This window comes from Amblyomma mixtum, chromosome 8 (genome assembly GCF_055824585.1).
Source record: "Amblyomma mixtum isolate Tamu chromosome 8, ASM5582458v1, whole genome shotgun sequence".
Classification (NCBI taxonomy): Eukaryota; Metazoa; Arthropoda; class Arachnida; order Ixodida; family Ixodidae; genus Amblyomma; species Amblyomma mixtum.
In genome coordinates, this window is record NC_143019.1 from 19,564,456 (window position 1) to 19,587,696 (window position 23,241).

At 44.4% G+C, this 23,241-nt stretch overlaps 2 protein-coding genes across 2 annotated transcripts in view; both read right to left on the minus strand.

Annotated features, from left to right (window-relative positions):
* Positions 1-2,299: 2,299 nt before the first annotated feature.
* LOC149331568 (uncharacterized) lies at positions 2,300-12,569 on the minus strand. Its single transcript, XM_089555520.1, has 5 exons — positions 12,409-12,569; positions 7,594-7,723; positions 6,504-6,637; positions 4,847-4,967; positions 2,300-3,118 (listed from the first exon to the last, which is right to left on the minus strand). The coding sequence occupies exons 1-5, from the start codon at positions 12,473-12,475 to the stop codon at positions 2,872-2,874; spliced, it is 699 nt and encodes a 232-aa protein (XP_089411646.1). The 5' UTR covers positions 12,476-12,569; the 3' UTR covers positions 2,300-2,871.
* A 3,891-nt stretch (positions 12,570-16,460) lies between these two features.
* The window catches only part of LOC149331569 (phospholipid-transporting ATPase ABCA3-like), a 55,846-nt gene continuing 49,065 nt past the window's right edge, over positions 16,461-23,241 (minus strand). The window contains exons 21-24 of the mRNA XM_089555521.1: positions 23,002-23,183; positions 21,933-22,106; positions 19,222-19,444; positions 16,461-16,729 (exon numbers count right to left, since the gene is read on the minus strand). Of these exons, the coding sequence (XP_089411647.1) occupies positions 16,490-16,729; positions 19,222-19,444; positions 21,933-22,106; positions 23,002-23,183 (819 nt within the window). The 3' untranslated portion in view covers positions 16,461-16,489. The remainder of the gene's footprint in view (positions 16,730-19,221; positions 19,445-21,932; positions 22,107-23,001; positions 23,184-23,241) is intronic.

Here is a 23,241-nt window from a genome sequence, read left to right on the forward strand (position 1 = left end):
TCAAGCAAGTCCCAAAATGCGTTTTTTTTACGCGTCAGCAGACAGATACGCACGTGTCGTAATCTTGTTTATACTGTTAGACCGGACGCAATCAATTGGAAGTTAATCGTGCGAGCGTCAACCTATGCTAGAAAAAGCCGTCTTGCGCGGCATTTTCATTGCCGTGCTTCAGTGCTTCATTGAACAGCCAAAGGGCGAAGGAAGCTGTCATAATTCTGCATTTGTGTGGTAAAAATGTACCACGTTTAAAGATTCGTCGCCCTTCGTGAGATAACCTTCAAATTCATTCCGATCATATTATCGGCCACGATATGTGGAAACGGCGCGGACACATGGTTTCCATGAAAAAGAACAAGCACAGAAAGAAGGTGGCGAGGTAGTCACAGGGGTGACGGTTGTAGCCCGGAAGAGCCTACGAGGGAAAGAAGGCAACGCAATCTTTACCGTCACAGTTCCGATATCGGCCGTTATGCAGCTTGAAAGGCCCGCCGGTCGATGCTCGCGCGATCACCTTCAAATTGATCGCGACTTTACCATCTTTTTTAGGTAACGAAGGTGCGTTACGATTCGCTTATCGCAGGCAACACCGGCCCAATTCACCCTTTGGCATCCCTCACGAATTATCAGACTCACTCAATGAATCACGTTGCTCAGGATCAAATATGGATAAAATGAGAAAAGGTAAACGGCCGCATAATATTTCATTGGGAGCTTGACCTTTTTTGTAAGTAGCATTTTCCTGATGGAAGCTCGCAATGTACAGAAGGATAACGAAAATTTTGCAATTGTGCTTTTCAGGAGGAAAACAATTTATTTTGTTTTATTTTATTCATCATGCGTTAGTACCCGGCAAATTTCAGACATCATTTCTGGCGCATGCAAACTTTGTTGCGAAAGCAACACTACGCGAGTCGCCGAGCCATTTCGCGGAGCTGACGAAAGGCCATACTGCGCATGCGCGAGGAGCAGTGACGTCACACGGCGCACAGCTGGCGCGCCGCCGCCGTCGCTGCGCGGGTGACTCAGAGGTGCCGCTGCAGCGCTCGCCAGTTGCGCATGCGCAGTAGCGGCGCACATCTAGCGTGCCGGGGCCGCCGCCGCTGCCGTGCGCTCTCCATCGCCTCTCTCTCTCTCCTCGTTGCTTTCGCAATCCTCCAGGTTTAACCAAAGCTAAACCACTGGCAATTTTTTATATTATACTTCCGCGTTTGTAGTTTTGGGCACAATCTTTCACACATACTGCCTTTTGATTCCAAACGATTTTCTGTTGTTTTATTTTTATAGCCGCACCGCATTGCCATAAAAATGCAAAAAGTTGTATGATGCAGTACTCCTACTGGCTTCGTCATACAAATGTCATACAATTTGTATGTCGTATGAAATTTCTATGAGAAAATTGTATAATTTTGAAAAAATGAATGACATTTTTATGATAGCTGTATGACATCTCTAAGACAAAGTGTAGGGGGTTATTGCATCATATTGATTTTTTCACTAGGGCGACGGCTTTCATTAGCCATTTTTTTTATTTTGCAGTAGTCTTCGAGCTCGTTCGAGCCCCCTTAAACACGGGTGTTTATACACAAAGGCAGATAATTTGCAAAGATCTTTCAATTAACTTTTTAATGATGCACTTTGCAGTGCAAGTTTGATGACAAAATTTTGGCCACATCGCGCCAAAATGCATGCGCTTTCAAGAAGCTTGCAGACAAAGCAACTCCTCCAATGCACGCAACTCATGGAAATAACCAAAATCTGTCTCTTGCTGTGCATCGGTACAAAGCCAGGCATAGCATTTTCTGTTTATATGGCCGTAGGATAAAAAACTGGATGAGTCGGAAAATATTCATGGTGTAAAAAGCAGCACGAAACAGAGCTCACCTCTGCGTTTTCTTGTCCTCATCTCGTTTTTTGGTGTTTTGCACAATGTGCATTTTCCTTTTTTATATACATTTGTAAACCTTGACTCCATTTGCGTCAACAAGCAAAATGTTGGAATGCGAAAAGTTTCTAGCGTCACTTTATTTTTTACCCCATCCGTTTTCATATCTGAAAAACCTGTACCAAGTGCTTTTCTGCTGCGAAAGCTCCTTTCTAAAGCAGCATGGCAACGAATTTTATTCGCTTGCAAAAAATATCCGCAAGTGTTCACGAATATTTCTTTCTATTGTTATCAGAGCAGAAACCGTTGCGTCAAGCGCACAATGCAGAAAAAACGCTGCCGATCAAGACATGGGCACATGTGCGTATGCTTTCACCCATATATGCCGAAAGTTTAGAAATTGGAAAAAAAAATAAATATTTGTTATATAAGAGATTTATTTCACTAGAGGATTCAGAGCCATTCCTTTATTAATGGCAACAATTTTCTCAACACCTGCCTTCCGAAAGCAGTCTTACAATGTAGGATACTAGGCAACTTTTTAACCTGTTGTGTGGGGTAAATAAAGCTTAAAACATTTCACATGCACTTCAAAATCACATTTCAAATCATGCGCGGTGCTTTTCTTGTGACATTCCCGAAAATTATTTGTCTTTCTTGCAGACTGGCAATGCAGTCCGTAAGGTCGTATCTGAAAATGACGTCCTGAGAAGCCTGGCCGATCTTTCTGAACGCACACAACGCCTAAATCATAACTTTTGAACATGAAAAGTTTACAGCCTTTTGAACCTACGCCAGCAGGCGCAAGCTTTTACTCGATACACTTTTAGAGATATTGCGCAAGAAAGCGGTGTCTTGAATGTAGGACTCTAGGTATATCTATGGAGTAACTCTCAACATTCTCGACAGATCTCGACAGCGGGAGTATAATTTCGAGAGTGGTTGCACTCCCGACTTAGCCCTTGAAGTGTTGTCACGCCAAGCGTCCATCACGATGTCGTGAAGCGCTGCAGCATCACCAGCAGTGAAAGAACTGCCACTGAAAACTCTGGCTGAAGAAAAGTTGCGGCCGAGGGCGGGTTCTTCTTGCTTGGTTCTTCTGGCGACTCCTTGCAACCTCTGAGTAGTGCCATGGCGTCGTAGGCCCTCACGAAAGCAGCCTTGGCGCGTCCTGCAGATATTTTACACGACGAGTTGAATGCTGCCTCGTAGCACTCGATATCTCCTTGGTAGTGACTGAAATGAAGAGAACAGCGCCGCAATTAAAATCACGAACGCAGTATTCCCTGATTTTCTGCGCTAAAAATAGACAAAAATGTGTCCGGGGGCAAAAGTGTTATGTTACTTACGGAGTTCTATGTAACACAGTCGCGTTCAAAGCAAAGTCCATAACCGAGAACGTATCCCTAAGTTTAACTTCAAACACATCCGACGTCCCTTTTCTGTACCTTAGCCATTCTTCGGATACCTCTAGTCTATTTCACGTCTCTTTAAAACTAGGCCACGAGCTGAATGGCAGAAATGATGGGCCGCTACTTCGTTTTGGTCGTGTTCCCGCCGGCCTTATGTTAATATTAAATTATTTTAATGATGAATCGAATACCTTTCTATTCTAGTCAGTGAGGAAGTGCCGCAAATGACCTTGCCTTGTGCACGGCCCATGCCACGTGCGCCATGTAGTTTTCGTTGTAATCGGGCTAGATGGTCCCAAAGGCCTAAAAGCGCTTCTGGGACGTTCTGCGTGTCTATGCCGACTGATTCGAAGTATTTTATTTTCGTGCCGGGCAGTGCCCTCTGCGGGCGTCGCTGCTTTAGTGACGCGTTCCATCGGCCTTTCTCTCTCAGGCTATGAGGGACGCCGTAGTGGAGGACTCCGCAAATTTCAACTACCTGGGGTTCTTTAACGTGCACTGACATCGCATAGCACACGGGCCTCTAGAATTTCTCCTCCATCGAAATTCAGCCACCGCGACCGGGATCGAACCCGCGTCTTTCGGGTCAGCAGCCCAGCGCCATAACTACTGAGCCACCGCGGCGGCCTGGTATGGTATGGTATGGTATGGCATGGTATGGTATGGCATGGTATGGTATGGTATGGTATGGTATGGTATGGTATGGTATGGTATGGTATGGTATGGTATGGTATGGTATGGTATGGTATGGTATGGTATGGTATGGTATGATACGTATATGTTATGGTTATGGTGTGGTATATCGTACAGTGTGGTGTGGTGTGGTGTCGTGTCATGTGGTAAGCGGGGTTTAACGCCCTTAAGCTGTGCATTGGCTGCGATTCACTTCGACCCTATGGTGTTGTGCTAGTTCATTCGCTGTCGTATCACATGTCGGTCATAAAGCTGTCAATCTGACTCAATGTCGCATTACCTTAGTGAAGATTAGTATTGCGACTTTTCACAGGTATACCAGTAACTAACTTCATAAGCTACAAGACCGTACCCCAGCACTGTTCGTTTGCGGTTTTCCTCCGCTAGCCTCGAGCGGATTCAGATTTTGGTGGTAGTATTCGATTGGTATTCGATTCGGTTGTTAATTACGCTATTTTCGTTCTACTCGGTACCAAAGCAGCACTATCCGTATCCAATTCGATTTATACCCTTCGCACACCCGCAGTTCTCACGTGTTCTTATCTTCAAATGATTGCGCGAATACTGGAAGTTTAGATACATGCAATTATTTTTGTGCCATTTAAGCTTGTCAGAGCTTGCTGCATTTACCTCCGTTCGAATCGAAATCGAATCGATCGAAAGCAATGGTAGCTTTGTATCCACCTTACTTACGTATAAGCATTTAGACAGTTAACATCGGAATCAGTTTCAAAGGAAGAAATATCAGAAACGCGCAAAATTAACGACAGTGAATAATGATTTGTCAGCGCTTTTTAGTTTATTTGGTTCAACTAAAACAAGCTGCAAATCCTGGCAAATGCATGGAAGTAGGACTTACTCGCAGAAAGGGTGAATTGAAGGAGGTGGCCGCGTTTCACCCTCAGGTGGTGGTGGATGGTGTTGCTCTAAACAATGGTCCAACTTTTCGGGCTCCGTACACAGGATGGCCGCTGAGAAATCTGTGTGAAGCATGGTGGTTTGGAACACGAAACTAAAGATCCTACATGCCGAGCAGTCCTAAGCAACTACCACATCAAAACCTTTACGCTAGTTGATGATTGCTTCCATGGCGAGACGAGTGCACGCATTATTACATATGGCCCTCTTAAAGCCGAGCGCACTAATTCACATTTCTTTGTTTCTCGCCGGCTGCATCCCTCAGCAAGTTCAAGATGATTCAAAGATGAATCAGCCAGTTCAAGGTGGTGCTCAATCAGCACAGAGTTAAAATACAAAAATTATGCCGCAACCCTCTTCAGTTCCGTGTATCTCAATTGTTGTTCACGTGCAACAGGTTCGAATCTGTGTCACAAAACGCAAAGTTGGAATCAAACCTCGTGTGACATGTGTTTGAAGAAACAAGATGCCACAGTTTTGTTTCTCAGGAAGCGCCATAGATAAGGAATTCATGGGTGCATGCGCGATCAATCTTTTTCCATCATCAGCCACGTAACAGGAAGCAAGAATTTAGAAGGAAATGGTGAATATTACAAGGAAATTACAGAAGCAGCATTGCTAGTTTTCTGCGACGATGATTCGTTCGTTCTTTGGTTTTTAATAACCGGTAATATATATTCAGTTGCTTTGAGTATTAAGCAGACTTTGAAATCTCTTTTTTACTTTAATGAAAGGAAAGGGAGTGATGTTAAAAACTGATGCGATAGGAATCCTAAGGAGGTCGCTGAATTAATGTTTATGCAAAGTGAGCAGTATTTTATCGATGCTTCACCGTGGACAGCGTTTGCAGAGTTTTACTGAAACAAATAAGACTCCCTTAAACATTCTCAAGCCCGCAAGAAAAACACGGCATATATGAGAAAAAAACAAGAAAGATGAGCTGCTTAGACACGCAAACATGATGAGGACAAAGAGTAACTGCGCAAAAAGGACGGGACAAGAGAGAAGAAGAACCACACGGGACAAACGCAGACTAACCATGTTTAACCAACTGTGTGGTAAATAAGAATTTGAGATGTTCAAACTATACTTTCAAATCGCCTTAAAAAAGAAACAAAAAATTCAGGGGGGAAATTTGTTGACGTAAAGTGCGGTGAGGCGAAAGCCTTTAGCGCAGTGTTGCTGCTTGTGTCACTGAGGTGTGGCTAAGATGTTAAGCACGCAATTGTTTGGGAATCTTAAATGCTGGAGACACTGAAGGGCGTTTGGGAGGCATCTGTCAGATTTGATGCCTTTCTGCAGACACTCTCCAGCATCCTAAACAAGGAGAACTGTACATATGCGTTGGCAGGAAGTAGAGTAGCCATTAGCACGCTCGGCTGCGGAACAGAAAGACGGTGGTTCGAATCCCATCTTGCACAGAGATGTTTTTTCTGGTCTGACTAGAAAAAGCGTGAGACCTCTGCGACAACCTTCTGTCGGCAACGATGAGGCATTAAAGGCTTTCGCCTTAAAATTCTAGGCAGAATTTACTTGTCTTATATCGGTCACACTGCTTAAATATTTTAGTTACCGATGTTAATGTCAACGCTCCTCACCTTTCAAGGGAGTACGCTCGCATATGATGTTCCGCACCGCTTCGTATCCTTTTTCTCGGTGCCTGAAGTCAGACCACACTTCCTCGGGACAATATGCGAGTTCCAGGTGACAAGGAGCCTTCTGCTTTACTTCACTAAGTAAAAAAAAAAGTCAAAATGAGTGTTAGGTGCTTTTCATTGCGTAAGCAATACTGCGCCAGGTTTCGAGCCGTCGCGTAGCTCCCGGCGGTGGTCACCGTTGACCTCCAGCCGCAGCGAAGTCAAACAGATGGAGCGCTGTTGCCATAGCAACCGTTTCAGCCGCGCTCCACCAGGCGGCAGCACCGTCGCTGCGCCGCCACCGTGCGCCTAGTCGCGCGCTCTCGACGCATGTGTCGGAATGTGGATAAAGGAGAGAGGAAGGGAAACAAGGAATAAATACGTGCGTTCGCCTCAACCTGTTCTCGCTTCGGCGAGCGCGGCTTCGGCCGCTTATCTGTTTTTTTGAGCAGCGTCCGCTCCGGCGGACGCAGTTGTTGCTGCGACGCGCGTCTTTCCTTTACTCTCTCTCCTTCCTCTGATATTTTAACTCTCCTCTATCTGCACGTGGCAGCGGTAGTGGCTTGGCTCGAGCCAGTAGCAGGCCCGTGCAATTTCCTTTTCATCCTTCTCTCAGTCACAACTACTACTACTCGGGTAAAACAGTTGCTGCTTGCTTACGCAACTTGCCCAGTTTAACCAGAGCTAAACTTCAGCAAATTTTTTAGGGAGTTCCTTGAAAGGGGGTCTCCTCTACTTCACTAAGTAAAAAAAAATGTCAAACTAAGTTTTAGACGCTTTTTAGAGAGCTCCTTGAAAGCGGTCTCGTTTACTTCGCCAAGCAAAAAAAAGAAAGTCAAAATGAACGTTAGACGTTTTTTATGGAGTTCCTTGAAAGGCGGTAGTATGGGTGACAAAGAAACTCCTTTTGATAGCGCACAGCATTATATGTGCATCACGGTCCATGTACAGGCAACGGTGTTTCGTGTTCATTTGCTTTTTTCATATTGCGCACGCTCTAAAGTAATATATTCTTCATGAATGAATATCTTGCTTAAAAAGGCGTCCTTACCTGCAAGCTTTCTCAAATGCCTCATCATTATATTTGCCTTCATGATTTGGACGGAATTCCGCATGCCATAGTAAGCTACCGTAGAGGTCGTAGCATCGGTCCACATCTCGCGGTGTGCAGCTCGTCAGATCTGGAAAAAGAATTGCGAGGACACTTTTTCAACTAAAGTGTTGAGAGGCGAAAGCCGAGGACACTATGCCGTGACGACTTCCAGTGGATGTGACGTCACACCGTTCCCGTGGCTATATCGATACCCAAATTGTACATCTTTCGGGGATCTTAAGGGTTAATTACACTTAATTATACATTTTTCCATCTAATTTGACACAAATCCGACGTTTTTCCGATAATTCTGTGACAATTTTCACTATGCCGTGACGACAACCGGTGGATGTGACGTCACACCATTCCCGCGGCTATATCGAAGTCGGCGCTATTTCAACGCAGTTTAGACATTTTTGTCTATAATTAATTAACTAACTGCTCTACAGTCATCAAACATAACTTATAAGTTCATTTTTTCCTCTTCTATCTGAAGCAACTATTGTTTTTCTTCTATATTCTATAGTTCCTGACTTTAACGCCTGTGACACGCTTTGTTAACGGACGGACGACAGTATGAGCCATTAAAAACTGTCGCCTTAATATAGCAGGAGGTTGTTTTATAAAGCACGAAGATGAGGAAGCGTTCCCAGAGAGTCTGTGGTCTTCGACACCTTTTTCTTACGGTGTCGCAAACTTCAACACATTGTTTGTGACATTCCAGATTATGTTCATTTGAACATTAATGCAATTTGTAGCATATTTTGTTTTCAGTGATTTAAGAATGAAACTACGCCATTAACGGGAACTTCCCAGCCACTCGAGCTGCATGTAGGAGCGGATATGCAAGGTGTTTCACCTACGAGTTTGCACAATTTTTAAAAACAGGCTTTTTGATTTAAAGAAGTGCTTATGTATTACATAAGAATACAGCTAAGATGTGCTAACTAGCAGGCTGGCCAACTAATACTGAATAACTAACTTTTTACCTATTACCGTTGGGCTCATTAATCCTTGAATGGCGTCCAGCTCGTTGTAAGTAATATCCATATCAGTTTTTAGCACTTCGAATACGCGGTTACCTCGGCGCAGTGGCCAAACAAATTTTGGATGCATCGCTCCATAATACATGCGCTTTCGAGAAGCTTACAGGCAAGGCAGCCCCTCCAGTGCACGTAGCTCGTTGTAATAGCCAAAATTTGCTGGGCCACATTGCCGAGGGTAACTGCGTGTTAGCTGCATTTTGATGTATTACACCGCCGACAATGATATGCCAAAAAAAAGCCGATCTTTTAACTCAAAGAGAATATTTTTAAAAATTGCGCCAATTCTTAGGTGAAACACCCTATACATATCAAAACAGCATCTGACTGTTAGAAGTCTGCATCTCTTAAAGGATCGGTACTTATGTCACCATTCCGTGAATAAGCATATTCGTGAGAGGTCTTTTCATGGTCTTTCATCTATTCTGCATATGGTAAAAGTGCATTTCATAGTGTTTTTAAATTGATCTGCCTCATGGACACTGTAGTGACAACGGCGACATTTACAGACAAGTTTGACATGGAGTACCCAGTAACATCCTTCTAAATGCTAGATGTCGCCACATGCTGACCGCAGTAGTCTAAAAGCTGAAGCAGTTAAAGCGAGTCAAATACTATTGATCTTGCGCATGCTACTTTAACAGAGTACCGCTTCATATCCGTTTTACTCTGACGGCCTTCAAAGTCATTACATTGTTTACTCTGACACCTTTAGGACTACCAAATTCATAACTGCCCACTCAGATGTTGACGAGAATCGCTCATATCACAACAGCAGTGGCAACAACTTCTAGCTTTATTTTTTTGGGTGGGATGTAAACCAAACTTCGAGTATTCCGGCACTTCAACAGCGGACGCCAGAAAAAAAGAAAGACGTTGGCCATGTACATACGAATCCTCAAAAGTAGCAAATGTAAGTGCATGCTGTGAGCACTGAGGAACGAGCAATTATACGATAAAGTTGGATGTGAAAAATGCCGAAACCATAGATGAACAAGATACAATGGCTACAAGCAATGGCTAGGTGTCAAATACTGCAAGAAAGAATGTGAAAGTTAGCAGAAAGTTCAGCTTTGACCAGGAGGAGCTGGATACAGAGCTGTGTAGTGGGACGAAAAACCAACTCACAGAGATACGCATAGCAACTAGGGCCTCGTACTAAGCACAGACAATAATGTCCATAGAAAGAAAGCTCCAAAAAATTTATGGGATCCGATAAGGCAAGCAGTATCCGTTTTGTGCAAAAAGCGAAAGAAAGAAGAATTTATTCGGAAAGAAATCAATATAAGTGAAGAAAAGACACAAAAATACAAATTTAAAATTTATTTTTCATGTAGAGATAAATACGTCAAAGGGCGGCGGAAAAAAACTCCCAATAGGCAACTTTACTGTTCCCCTAACGCAGTTGTTCTGACAGGATAGTAAGGATAGTACATAGTAAGGATAGTACATAGAATAATCACTCAAAAGGTAGCGTGCAAAACATATGACCAATAAATGAGCAAACAAAATTTCTCGGATACACGTTACGCATTCACGAATACATTAGTTTAATGTCAGGATAAAAGCAGTCGTATGCCCCGCCGCGGTGGCTCAGTGGTTACGGCGCTCGGCTGCTGACCCGAAATACGCGGGTTCGATCCCGGCCGCGGCGGCTGAATTTCGATGAAGGCGAAATTCTAGAGGCCCGTGTACTGTGCTATGTCAGTGCACGTTAAAGAACCCCAGGTGGTCGAAATTTCCGGAGCCCTTCACTACGGCGTTCCTCATAGCCTCAGTCGCTTTGGGACGTTAAACCCCAATAAACCAAACAACCAAAAGCAGTCGTATATACATTATTCGTCTTACAATAATTTAGTTCTGAGCGCAGCATATTACACGACCGTTGTTTACCAAAACTGAGGTTAGTGGCAGGAGCGTCGATTGCTCCGGGGAAGCAATTGTTCCTTGCATACAGCTCCGCGCCCAAGAGCCGCGCATATCCGCTCTCCTCCCAAGCAGCGGGCGTGGCACACCAATCGAGAATACGCCAATATGGGAGTAAAAATGGAGCAAGCTGTCATCTAGCGCACACCTTTTTATAAAAATTGGCTGCGGTTTAGCTCTGGTTAATCCTAGCTGAATTGCGAAAGCAATTGAGCGCGTTGTCTCTTCCTCGCTTCGTTCTTTCGTTATTCCCTCTCTTTCGCGCTTTCCATAACGACTAGAATCCACTAAGGCGAAGCGCATATATATATATATATATATATATATATATATATATATATATATATATATATATATATATATATATATATATATACCCCGCCGCGAGGCGGCTCCCTCTACCCCAGCGGAGCACATCTGGTGAAGCGAGCGCCGACGGCGGCGCCATCTGTTGGAGCGCGGCTGCGGCGTTGCTAGGCAACGGCGGCCCAAGGTCGTTCGTGGGCCACGGCATACGGCTGAAGTGCGACCACACGACGAGCCGAGCTGGCTGGCGTAGTGTTGCTTTCGCAACAAAAGGGAGTGCGCTAGAGGACTGTTTGCTCTCTTTTTACTCATTTCTGTTTAGCGTGGGCCTCGGCGACTCACGTGTACGAGTCGGGGTACTTGTCTGCTTGGCGGAAGAGGGTGCAGAGGTATACATAAGGGAGCATATAAAAGGTATATTATAAGGAGTATACATCGTAAATATGCGACTTTCAATAAAGTCCTTATCTCTCTCACTCTATTAGTATACGGCACCCAGGTAGCACTCGCTTTGCTAATAGCTTGTTGCAGCTAAAGGCGACTGCGCATGCTAGACTAGGGCGTAGTGGCATGTGCACTCATTCCGACGGCGTATGATGGGTGCGTTACAAGTATCTCCGTCACTTTAAGCCTTAGGGGTACGGAAACGGTCGATTAATCGTAATTTTTCACAAAAAAATCTTTTCTTCGTAGTGACATCGAAGTGTTCTTGAAAACTTCAAATTTTTCCGTACAGATATTTTCTTAAAAAGCCGTGAAAGGTACTTCGGTGTGGGGTCCGAAGTTTGTTTTTAAGCGATGGCGGACAATACTTATGTGACAGCATGCATTGGAAAGACTAATAATTAAATAAAACTAATTCATTACCTTTTAATGTATAATTCAGGGCGCGAGGTTATAATGCGAAATTGAAGGCCGCCAAAAACGAAGACGAGCACCGTTGTCAAATTTCAGAATCGGCATCACGCTTCGAGATACAGAACATGACAAAAAAAAAACCTTTTGAGATTTCTTCAAGTTGACTTTCCCACGTTGCATATTGATCAAATGGACGTTCTTAGAATCAAATTCAGACTCAGTTTACGTCTTTTAGGACGTAGACGACGTTAACGTGTTTCCCGTAACGATACCACGTGCAGCGACGTCATTTTATCAAGACGTAACACGGCGAAGACAACCTAACGAGCTTCAAAATGCGTATTTTTCAAGCACGATATCTCGAAGCTCAATGCTGATTCTAAGAGTTTCATATTCTGGGTTCGCATTCTATGTCGAATGTCTTCAATTTATCGGGATAACCTTGCTTCCTAAAACCAAAAATTAAAAAGTTGGTCGCTATTTTTTTAGTTAATTACTGGTCTTCTCGTAGTACTCTGTTACCTAATGAATATCCGACATGCCGTATAATCAACCTGCACAGACCGCACAGACGTATCTTTGGCGGCTTTGCAAGGAAAAATCTGAATTGAATAAGTTGAAACACCTTGTATATACTGACCTTGTTCTGAAGCGGTGACCAGAAAAGCACCAAGTAGCAGCGTCATCGCGGTGGTTTTCCCGGCCATCTTGACGAGGAATTACGTGCTATTCCACGGGTGGAGGAGCTCGGTCTGACACCACGCTTAAAGTGCTCGTACGCGTCACTAGAGAGCGTTAGGAAATCCCAGATAAGCGACTCTTCTACGGATGTGTTGTAACAAAGCGTAACTGATAACCGCACTAACGTTGGCATTATCCTGTCCTACTTTCTGTCGCCCCTGACCTTTACCCACAAACGTATGGCATCGGGCAATACTTATCGGCAACAGCTCGCCTGCATGACTGAGAACCCCACCAATGGCTACACTTGTCCTCAAAAGCAGAATCCGCTTGCCTGTGTGAAAGAACGCCTCACGACGTTTAGTCTAGCGCTACAAATAAATATGCTTGCCATTTGCGTGTTATATGTAAGGATACTTTTTTCTTTCGCGCCTAAATTATCTTGATCTTGATCACCTGTTATTTATCGACCATAACGCCCAGTCACCAATCTCGCTTTGCTCGCCTTGGACGCGCCCCTATTATATCTTAATCAGTTACTGCTGCTCATACCATCATCAATAATCGCCGAGTTAATGAACGTTGGATTTCGCATATCAGTGACAATACCTCCCAGAGTCAGCCTTTGCCTTTCTTCACTGACTGATCGTTTTATGGTATAATTCGCGTTCTTGGGAATCAAAAACGAACAAGCAAAGAGAAAAGATAGTAGACATTTTATTCCGTCGGATTCTTGTCCTTTTTTTCTGACTAGCTTGTCCTTGTAGCTAGTGCCTGATTGCCAAGAACACTGACGAAAATATTTACTGCCGGGCTTTCAGGACGCAAACATTGTACATTTTTTTATTTTGTAGAAGACGCGTGCGCTCGCGACAAACTTTAAGCTTAATTTGTGCCAATACGCGAACTGTTTCATGTTGAAAATCATTTCTGCCGGAGTATAGCTTTCGCCACATCCTTTCGGAAGTTTTGCTGCACTTTTCTCTAAATATTATTTTTCCAAGTTTCTTTTTAAATAATAAGTGGCTTTACTGTCAGATAAAGCACAAACGGAAGATAAAAGATTTCTGCGAGCCCCAACATTTGTTATGACTAGAAGCACCTGAGGCGGGGCCAGCGGGAACAAAGGGAAAGCGAGTTGATAGGAGAGAACAAAGAGGTGAGGGACAGGAAGAAAGATAGATATATACAACGCGGTGTTTCCACCACACTTTTCAAACCGCGTTGACGGCTTTCTACTCTGTTAGAATTAATTGCTGCCCTTTCGCTTTATCGTTCTCCTTCCTGGGGCGGCGTATCTTATCAGCCTCTTAAAATTGGTGTTCTTTTTTTGCCTCCCTGAGTGATTCCCAAGTACATCTCTCTGGATACCCTCCCCCCCACTAGGCCTCTCGACGAGCTTACCTGTTCAGAGGCACCTGTGGACAAAAGAGCGGCCTCCCAGCTGGCAGGTTTTGGGAAGAGTGTTGCGGGTACGGTTACCGGGAAGGGTCAGTTTTAGGGATTTCGCCGCATTTGTTGTAGTAAGATGGGTAGTGTGTGGGGCGAAAGATGTGAACGAATTGAGTAGGATGAAATGACTGCGTCAATAGTAGTCGCCAGTCAGCGGCTTCGGATCAGTTTAGTGGGATTAGAAAGGGGTTGAATGGCGGAGATTTATATTTCGATGTCCTTTAGCAGCCTGCAATTCCTTTGTAGCCCAAGGTGGCAGGAATTGTACTGTAGCGAGGAGGGTGAGTCAACCGCCCGCGTCCGGTCTCTTGGGTAGCCGGCAAGAGCTTTAATGCTGTTAGTTCCGGGCATGTCAAGATATGGATGGGATGTACTACTAAAAGAATAATTTAGGATATTTCCCGTGAGAGTGGTATCAACGCAGAAATTCGGGCTTGTCGGTTCATACTTCGGAGCAATAGCGCAAACAGGACAAAGGACCAAGAATGAGTAGACACACACAGCGCTAAGTTAGCGCTGTGTGTGTCTACTCGTTCTTGGTCAAGTGGTATCAACTTTCCCTTTCTCATGCTGCACAACTTGCCCACTTGCTCTGTCCGACGTGATGGCTTAGTTAGCATTAAAAGTATGGCGCATGGAGTCCGCAAAGCTATCACTCGTACGAGACGATGCTCAATTACCCTTGGTAATCCACATGGCAAACTGAAAACTAAATTGTTTTGTTGCTTTGCCCTATGATTTCACAGCACAGATTAATCGAGATTGTCTATGAAGTGCGTTCAAATGATTACACTGCAGAGGGTTATCATCGCCTCTATTCACAAATTTTTAATGTTTATTGTTGTTTGGGAGAGATATACGACAAAAGAAAGTATTAGTGTCATGTTATGCACGATTAGCTGATGTCGAAGCTGTCATCAAGATGTAATGTGACAGCATTCCGTTAGTGTTTTCCACAACATTCCTCCAGTTGCTCAAAGCTGAGCGGGACTCCATGGATGGTCGCGTTGAATCAAATTAGCCCCTGCATGAAAGCCTAATATTGTGAGAGCTGCTTACCACTCGAAACGGTAAAATCTACGACCGTTAATCACATTGTTTTCGCATTGACTCAGATATCAACTGCGAAATATTTTCATTATGTAAAACTTGGTGTACTGGAACTTCTGAAATACAATAACTTAGGTTGTGTTTCACGTGCTTCGTTATCAATGGTCTTGATTGAGCTCCACAGACGCTTGGCAGAAAAAGTTTGAAGGTTTCCTTTTCACGCTTCAGCACGCAGGCATTGACATATGCTAATACAGTGGTTTCCTCAAAAAGCCGGACTAATGCGCATTCATCATCATCATCATCATTTATTTTCCCTTAAGGACCCCTAGGTGGGGCATTACATAAGGGGGGAGCAAAAAAACGAAATCGCATACAATAGGGACATTTGAAATATAACAGTGAAGAAGGCAAAACAATTGTTAAAAGAGCATTGCAAAATGAAAAAGGGAACAATCACAGGTACACTGTGGCCATCACGCTATATATATACAGAAGGAAAACGGGAACACTGATTAGCAGACAAGGGTTCGACAATGTAACATGTGCAGAGGGGGTACTGAATCGGGCATTACACTGTAGGTGCGCTAAGGAAAAAGATGAGATAAAAGCAGGGTTTTGAATTTAATTGGGTCGCGCTCAGTTTTGTATAACTGCCTCAGACAGCTCATTCCGCTGTTCAATGACGGATGGCAGGAAGGATTTTTGAAAGGCATTTGTGGAACCATGTAGACGCTGTAGGCTCAGACTGTTAAAAAGACGACGAGATGTTCTATTGGAAGGGAGTAGAAGTGTGCAGTGCAATTGAGGAAAACTGTAGTATAACTTGTGGAAAAGGCAGAGTTGGGAAATTTTACGGCGAAAAGACAGTGGCGGTATGTCAAGCGATGATTTTATGCCAGAAACACTGGTTCTGCGATCGTAACATAAAGTAATAAATCTGGCTGCATGACTTTGTACTGATTCTAATGCTTTAATTAGGTATGACTGGTGCGGATTCCAAATGGGTGAGGCCTATTCTAGTTTAGTACGAATGAATGTTTATGCATAACGTTTTAACACATAAACTAAACATACCCTGCACTGCAATTCTCAAACAATTGTCACGCCGAACACACCATTCACGAATTCATTTGCTGGAACCCATTTTTGCAAAGACTGACTCATTCAAAAAAAGTTTTTTTCCACGGACTGTTTCCGACTGGAACTCTCTTCCCGAGGCCATTTTCCAGTCCTCAAATTTTAGTAAAGCTCTTGAGAAGCATTTTCTCGAGTGAAGGAGCGTTGTATTTCGTTATTCTGCTCATTGTTTGTAACCCCATGTATTTTCTTAGTATTTGTCATTTTCAATGCCTTGTATAGCCCCTCCTGCATGGACCAATCTATTGGCCTGCAGTATTATGAAATAAATAAATAAATAAACCATTCGGTAGTATTCGGAGCGTAACCCAATACAATTCAAAGCATATCCGATGGATTCCCTGAAGAATAAGCGTGTATTGAGGAAACTATATAGGGGGGCGCCAAATGTGTGGACTCTATATGCCCAGCGTGGTGGCGATGGTGTGTCCCGCGACTGGGGCCTGGGGCGCCTGGGCGGCCGCTGCGGCAGCGGACTCTGTGGCCTCCTTGCGCGTCACGCTCCGGAAGATCTGCTCCAGAGATGTGTCCGAGATGAAGAAGTCCAGGAGCTTGAAGCGCTTCTTGATCTTCGCCATCTTGGTGAACATCTCGCTCCACTGCATCCGCACACCGGCCATGCGAAACTCCAGCACTCCCTGAAAAGGACGAGCGAGATAAAGAAACTGGAAGCAGAGGCGATACGCTTGCATAATCCAAGAAAGTTCTTAACATGGAGTTGGGCGCTGTGCTGAATATTAACTGAAAGACGAGGAGCTTAAGGCTCTCCGGCGCACATTCCAAGTTACACAATCCATTCCCCAACTTTGCACAACATACCCCTCTCCTGTACGTATGCATTGGATTAGCGGCCATGCCCAGGATCCCCATAATATTCATGTGGATCCAATGACACACCTTGATACATCAAACTAACCGCCACCTTCCCCTCTTCCCCCAGATCCGTTCCTGTCCCATGTTTCCGAGAAACATGCTTTGCGTCAGCGAACACGCGCTCTAATTCCTCCGTTGACCAAATGTTTAGGGGAATCCCCCAAGGTGGAGTAGATTTGTAATAAGGGAGTAATTACTCATTGACGTCCACCCCAGCGCAGCCATACGGCTAGCGGTGGTCCCGGGTTCGATCCCCGGACCAGGACGAATTTTTCTTTAACTACGAATTTTCTAAGAAAGCTGTGTAGCTTTCCTTTGTATCCGTCTGGCTGCGCTCGGGTGGACGTCAATGAGTAATTACTCCCTTATTCTAATTCCTCCGTGTTCGCACCCCCTCCTCCGCAGTTTACTCGGGAGCAGGAGGTATCTGTGCACCGGATTCGGGCAGGAGCGGCTCTGACTCCTCCTGTGCGTCATCGGTGGCGTGACAAACGTTTCTAAGTGACTGACAAGTGCCCCATTGTGGTGCTGCGCCAGATCAGTGTGACGAGAAACACTTGCTGCGGACTTGCCCGGCTTCAGCTTCCGTGAGACGACGCTTCCTAAAAAAGGTACGCCTGCGATGGGACGTTGCAGGCGACTATCGCAAGTGGACTCATGATAATCGCTTTATCGAGAACTTTTGTCACTTTTTAAGCGAGGCTTGTTTACACTCCTTCTTATAACTTACTTTCCCCTTTTTCATTACGCCTAATCGCTAACATCTCGAGTAAAAAAAATGTGAAAGTGCCAAAACCCGATGTGCCACGCCTGGCACACAGGGGTTCAACTTAGGGCATCAACACATTGAATTCGTCTCATGTGACGGCGTTCGTCATGATCAGCACGGTATTTCGATCAGTACTTAGTGCAGGTACAGACCATCGGATCTATATCGCGCATGCACATGCAGCCTGGATTTTTGCAACGCTGTTTTATTATGCAATCAACTCAAAAGCAAAATCATGGAAGCGCTCCACTTAGGGGACAATACTGAGCTCAGAGTCAACGATTCTTTAGTCCTTAATAGACGATGTGAATAGGACTATAAAAACAGTATAGGAAAGCTTACTGAAATTCTGTACACTTAAAGCGGATGTCCCTTCAACTTTTTTGTTCGTTGTTATTGTTCTCCAATCTATTCTCAACAATACCTGCATTTCACTTATGCCAGTTAAGAATTTTGTGACAGTTCTGCGCTTCCTTATACTTCTTTATACATACATATACATATATACATATATGCGCTCCTCCTCAGTTCATCACACCAACTCTACCATCTTTTTGTACTGTGCAAACAATTACGGAGCTCCCTAAAGCGGAACAGTTCAGTCAACATACCGTATGGGAAAGAGGACTCTCATACAAATTATGCAACCAAACGTGCGGAATGAAATATATAAATGTGGCAAATAAAAAAAAGCTCACAACTACATAATATTCATACGCTATGCTTGCCGGCGCTATGCAAGCATGAAAGTCGAAGTGCCACTATGCGATCGAGTGCATGTGTTCTGTCTGCGTTCTGTGCCTCATATTACCCATATAAAAATGGTCTACAGACAGTCTGTAGACTTCTTATAGGCTATATAGCATTCATATAGATATTTTGTCGATTAATAGTCTATAAACTGTCTACAGACAAAAGTCTAGTTTTTTATTGTGTATACACTAGTCTATAGGATTCACCCTTCGCCGCACCATAAAAGAGGTCTACCTCGAGCTCCGCCTCGACAAACGCCTTTACCCTCCCCCTCATCCATCACTCACGGTGCCGGAGGCTTGCCTTCTTCGGCACATCCAAATGAATGCAGTCATCACCCCGTCTCGCCTCTTTCTCTATCGCTATCGATCGGACCCTTCCAGTCCCAACTGCCCCTGTATCTAAGCGCACCTGGCCCATTGCCTCTTCTATTGCCGGCTGCTCAGCAGTCGGGTTCCTACCCCCCACCTTCTCTATCCATCACCACCTGGCTCGACTGGCTTGGCGCTGAAGGGGAGGAAGAACAGCGACTTCTGGTCGCCCAGGCGGTCGACATGCTCGGTCTGTAAATTATGGCCGAATAAATGTCTTCTACTACTACTACTACTATTGTGTATAGAAGCTATACAGACTTAATAGACAAAAGTCTATGGGCAGGCTATAGACTGTCTAAAGAAATTTTCGCGTGGGCGGTACCAAATATTAGTTCGAGCACCATCGTTGAGGCTCACGCACTTCGTAAGTGTACACCAGCTCAGCTTGCTTGAAGTTCTTGACGACTTCGCGAGCCACGTCACGCTGGTAGAGCATGTCCTGCTTCCTGTCCGGGAAGGTCTTCACCGTGATGGCGTAACCCTTTCCGAACTTCTCCTTCAGCTGCATCAGCGTTCCAAGGCACTGCAGCCTGCCCTCGTTCAGGATGGCGATGCGATTGCAGAGAAACTCGACGTCCGAGAGGCTACGAAAATGAGGTGAAACTTTTGGTTCTCCAGTTGAAGCCCAAGTCTAAAACAATTCCAGAACTAATTGCGAGTTCAGCATTCTTGGAAAAAATTTCGAGCATAGGAATATTTTAAGGTACTGTTGTTGAAATATTGAATACAGTCGTCTATTCTTTCAGCGCGTAGCAAAATCTTTCTTTTGAAGTTTTTCCATCGTTCACGTCGAGTAGGTAAGACTGCCTAAAAAATTAATGGGAAACGCTTTTGACGACAGAAAAAACGTGAATAGCAAAAAATTCAGCCTGCCGAAGGGACATCTGCGGCTATATCGAACGGTATAGTGAAATCATACAATATATGAAAATGCGTTCATAAACGCCCTCCCGTCGAAAGTTCTTTTGGCCAGAATTGCTGGATATGGGAAAGCAATGGCCATAGTTGCACAGCGAGATTTAAAACTTCCTGGGGAATGCACGACCGGACGGTATTCCACTACGTACTATTTCCATGGCACCTTCAAACATTTTGGGGCTCACGAAATATGTCCGCGTAGCTAGACATTTGAGTATCACTTTGGGTTTAATTTAACAACTTACGCTGTAACCTATAGACATCAGCTCTGAAGTTATACCTGACACAAAACTAATGCTGGATAGGGATTGTCTTTATTCTAACTCTGTGCAGTTTGGCTTGTGGAACCATGTATAACTTGAGTTTGAAGCCTTTAGTACCTTTTAACATGTTTAGCATGGCTGTATCAATTTAAAAACATATTTCGGTAAAATCATACAATCATGTCGATGATACAAACATGGAAAAAAGTTTTTAAGATTCTGTCAGGTAGTTCTTGCTAGCCCCAAAAAGAAAAATGTAATAGATATGCTCCGCATATTTTTTTCACTGCTCTTTACAACCTTCTTGTAGACCTAACTGCACTGTGTTAATTAAGTTACATATAATATATTCATTCCCCTTTACCTCAATTTCTCATCACACTGTATTCCGTTTTGCGTTCATAATACTGAATGCACATTCGTGTATACGAGGGGGTACCCAAAAGAAACCGAACTTATTTTTGTTTGAACTTATTTGTTCACATTTTAAGCACAGACCTTCAATCTTCTTCAAAGTATTCCCCACTTGCAATGATGCGCTTGTCGAATCTTTCATTCCATTTTTCAAAACATTGTTTAAATTCATCTTTTGTGATGCTTGACTGTGCCTCCGTCGTTTTTTTCTTCACCTCAACAACATCAGCGAAACGCATTCCATTCACCTATTTTTTTCATTCTAGGAAACAAAGAAAGTAGCACGGGGAAAGGTAGGGAGAGTATGAGGGTTGAGGAATAGGGGTCATGCCATTTTTGGTGCAAAATTGTCGTAGAGACAGGGCTGTGTGAGCAGGCGCATTGCCATGATGGAAAAACCAGTCACCCGACCGCCACAAATCTGGCCGCTTCCACCACATACTGTTGCCCAATCTTTTCAAAACATCCAAGTAGAAAGCCTGGCTAACCGTCTGTCCCTGCGGAACAAATTCTCAATGGACGACTCCTCTCACGTCGAAAAACAAATCAGCATTGTTTTGAGGTTTGGTTTCACCTGACGAGCTTTCTTGAAGCGAGGTGAATTTGAAGTTTTCCATTGGCATGATTGTTGCTTTGATTCAGGATTCGATTCAGGAACACTTTAGTTGTCCCCATGGCATCGTCCTTGTACGTCTTAACATTTCAAGAGTTTCCATTCAACATTTACCGAGCAAAAATCTGAATTTCACCGGCGCAAGCTGTTCACGAAAATCAGCCATTGCAAAAACGACATTCAGACAAAACAGTCGTCACTCTAAAACGCTGCCTAAGCTAGTCTGACCTCCTTCAACGACGGCACTCGGCTTACTGACTCTGGAATGTTCGTTCTATGCGCCCCTAGTGGCAAAACGCGGTACCACAGAAGCTTTAGCGACGAAAAATTTAGTCCGGTTTCTTTTGGGTACCCCCTCGTACGTTATGTTTAGGCCATTGGTCATTCACTACCTTTTTTTCTTCCCCTGCTCTTCTCGCCAAAACGTTTCAGTCTGTATGACCGTACTCGACAAATTATGAAAACGTCGACGAAGTCTCCTGCTAAAGACGACGCAGGGAAAATATTTGGACACCTGCACGCTCTTTCTGGTTGCGGGAAACAGCTTCGCAGGGCTACAGTATTGCCTTCTGCCAGCAGCGTGGCTAAGCGGTCCAATACCGGAAATGTATTGGGAAAAGCCCGTCCTGCAATGGACCAGAGTGAAGCCATCCATTTGGAATATTGGGCCGATTACCTGTGCTGATTGGGTCAGGAGCATGTTCATACTTAGGACGGAGGAATTTCAGTCTTTTCAAGCGATTAAGTCACTCTTTCAGCGCAAAAATTGCAGCGCCGAAAAATTACGCTGCTCTATCCGTGACAGGGAAGTGAGCTCTTTCTACGCTTTGAGCTTCGCGTGATGAATCGATAACCGAGACGCACCTGTGTGAGGTGAGAATAATGGAGATCTTGGAGATGCGCTGCAGCTCGCTGACGTAGTTGACGATGCGTTTGCGCGCGGTGGAGCCGACGCCAGCGTAGGGTTCGTCCAGGAGAACCACGTTCGGCATTCCCAGCATGGACACGCACAGGGAAAGCTTCCGACGGTTGCCGGCGCTGGAGGTCAAATAAATGGCACACACTCTGGCGAGAATGCAAGGCAAGCAAAACGAACATTTGTATATATTGTGCAATGGCACCTTGGAGGAAACATTTCAGCCAAATGTGTTTCAAGATGATCTGCCACTTCTGTATTGGCATTTTAGTCGTGAAGTCTATATTAAAACAGTTAGCTAATTAGTCTTCACGAACTAACTTTGAAGAAAGAATAATAGAGTGCAGACTAGATCATGTGACTCAATAGCTCTCTGTTGATTTCGATGGGCTAGTATTCTGCCTTTTTGTGAAGATCGGTTATCTTTAGCTACAACACTTGGCATACGGTGTTGAAGGTATTAAACGCCGAAAACACCTATAACAAAATTGAAGCAAATTAGGCGTTTCCTGTTTCGAAGCACTTAGCGGTGTCTTCGGATGTATTTTATTGCACCCGAATAGGCCTCTGACGTCGAGTTAATTATTTTCTTTGCAATGACAAAACAGGGCCGTAAGCCAAAACGAGGCAAATGTTTCTTACTGCAAAATAATCTTAAAACTCATCTGTAATGCTTTGAGGACTGTGATCGGGTTCTCACTCTAAAAATTCACGAAATTATGACCATGAAGTACCGGTCCTTGTGCAAAGCATGGTTTCTCGGAGTGGACACGTCAGATGCCGATCATAACATTGATTTCTCTGCGCAGCTGCTGCGCATTGAATAAGCAGGCAGGCAGGCACCCCTACCGATTTCGTGTTTCTACATGGGGCGTTGTGATCTATGAACAATCATTAATACTCGTGGCGGCTCCATTTACACTCTCCAAACGGATCTTTGGGTGTCTTGACCGGAAAAGTACAGCCTTCCATATATCCTACTTATCTCTGTGGCGCTCAGTTCAGAGATTGCCGTACCTGTACTTTCCCACTTGTTGCTCGGCTATCTCCTCAAGGCGGAAGATCTCGAGAATCGCCGCCATATACTCCGGCGTCATCGCAATGCCTCGTAAGCGGGTGAACAGCGCGAGCGTCTCAACGCCCGTCAGCATATCTAGCAGGCCGTCCCGCTGTGGGCAGTAACCGAGGTTCCGCTGGAACTGAACGGTAAAAAAAAAAAAAAGAAAAAGACATTTCTTGATCCGTTCTAACGTCCGC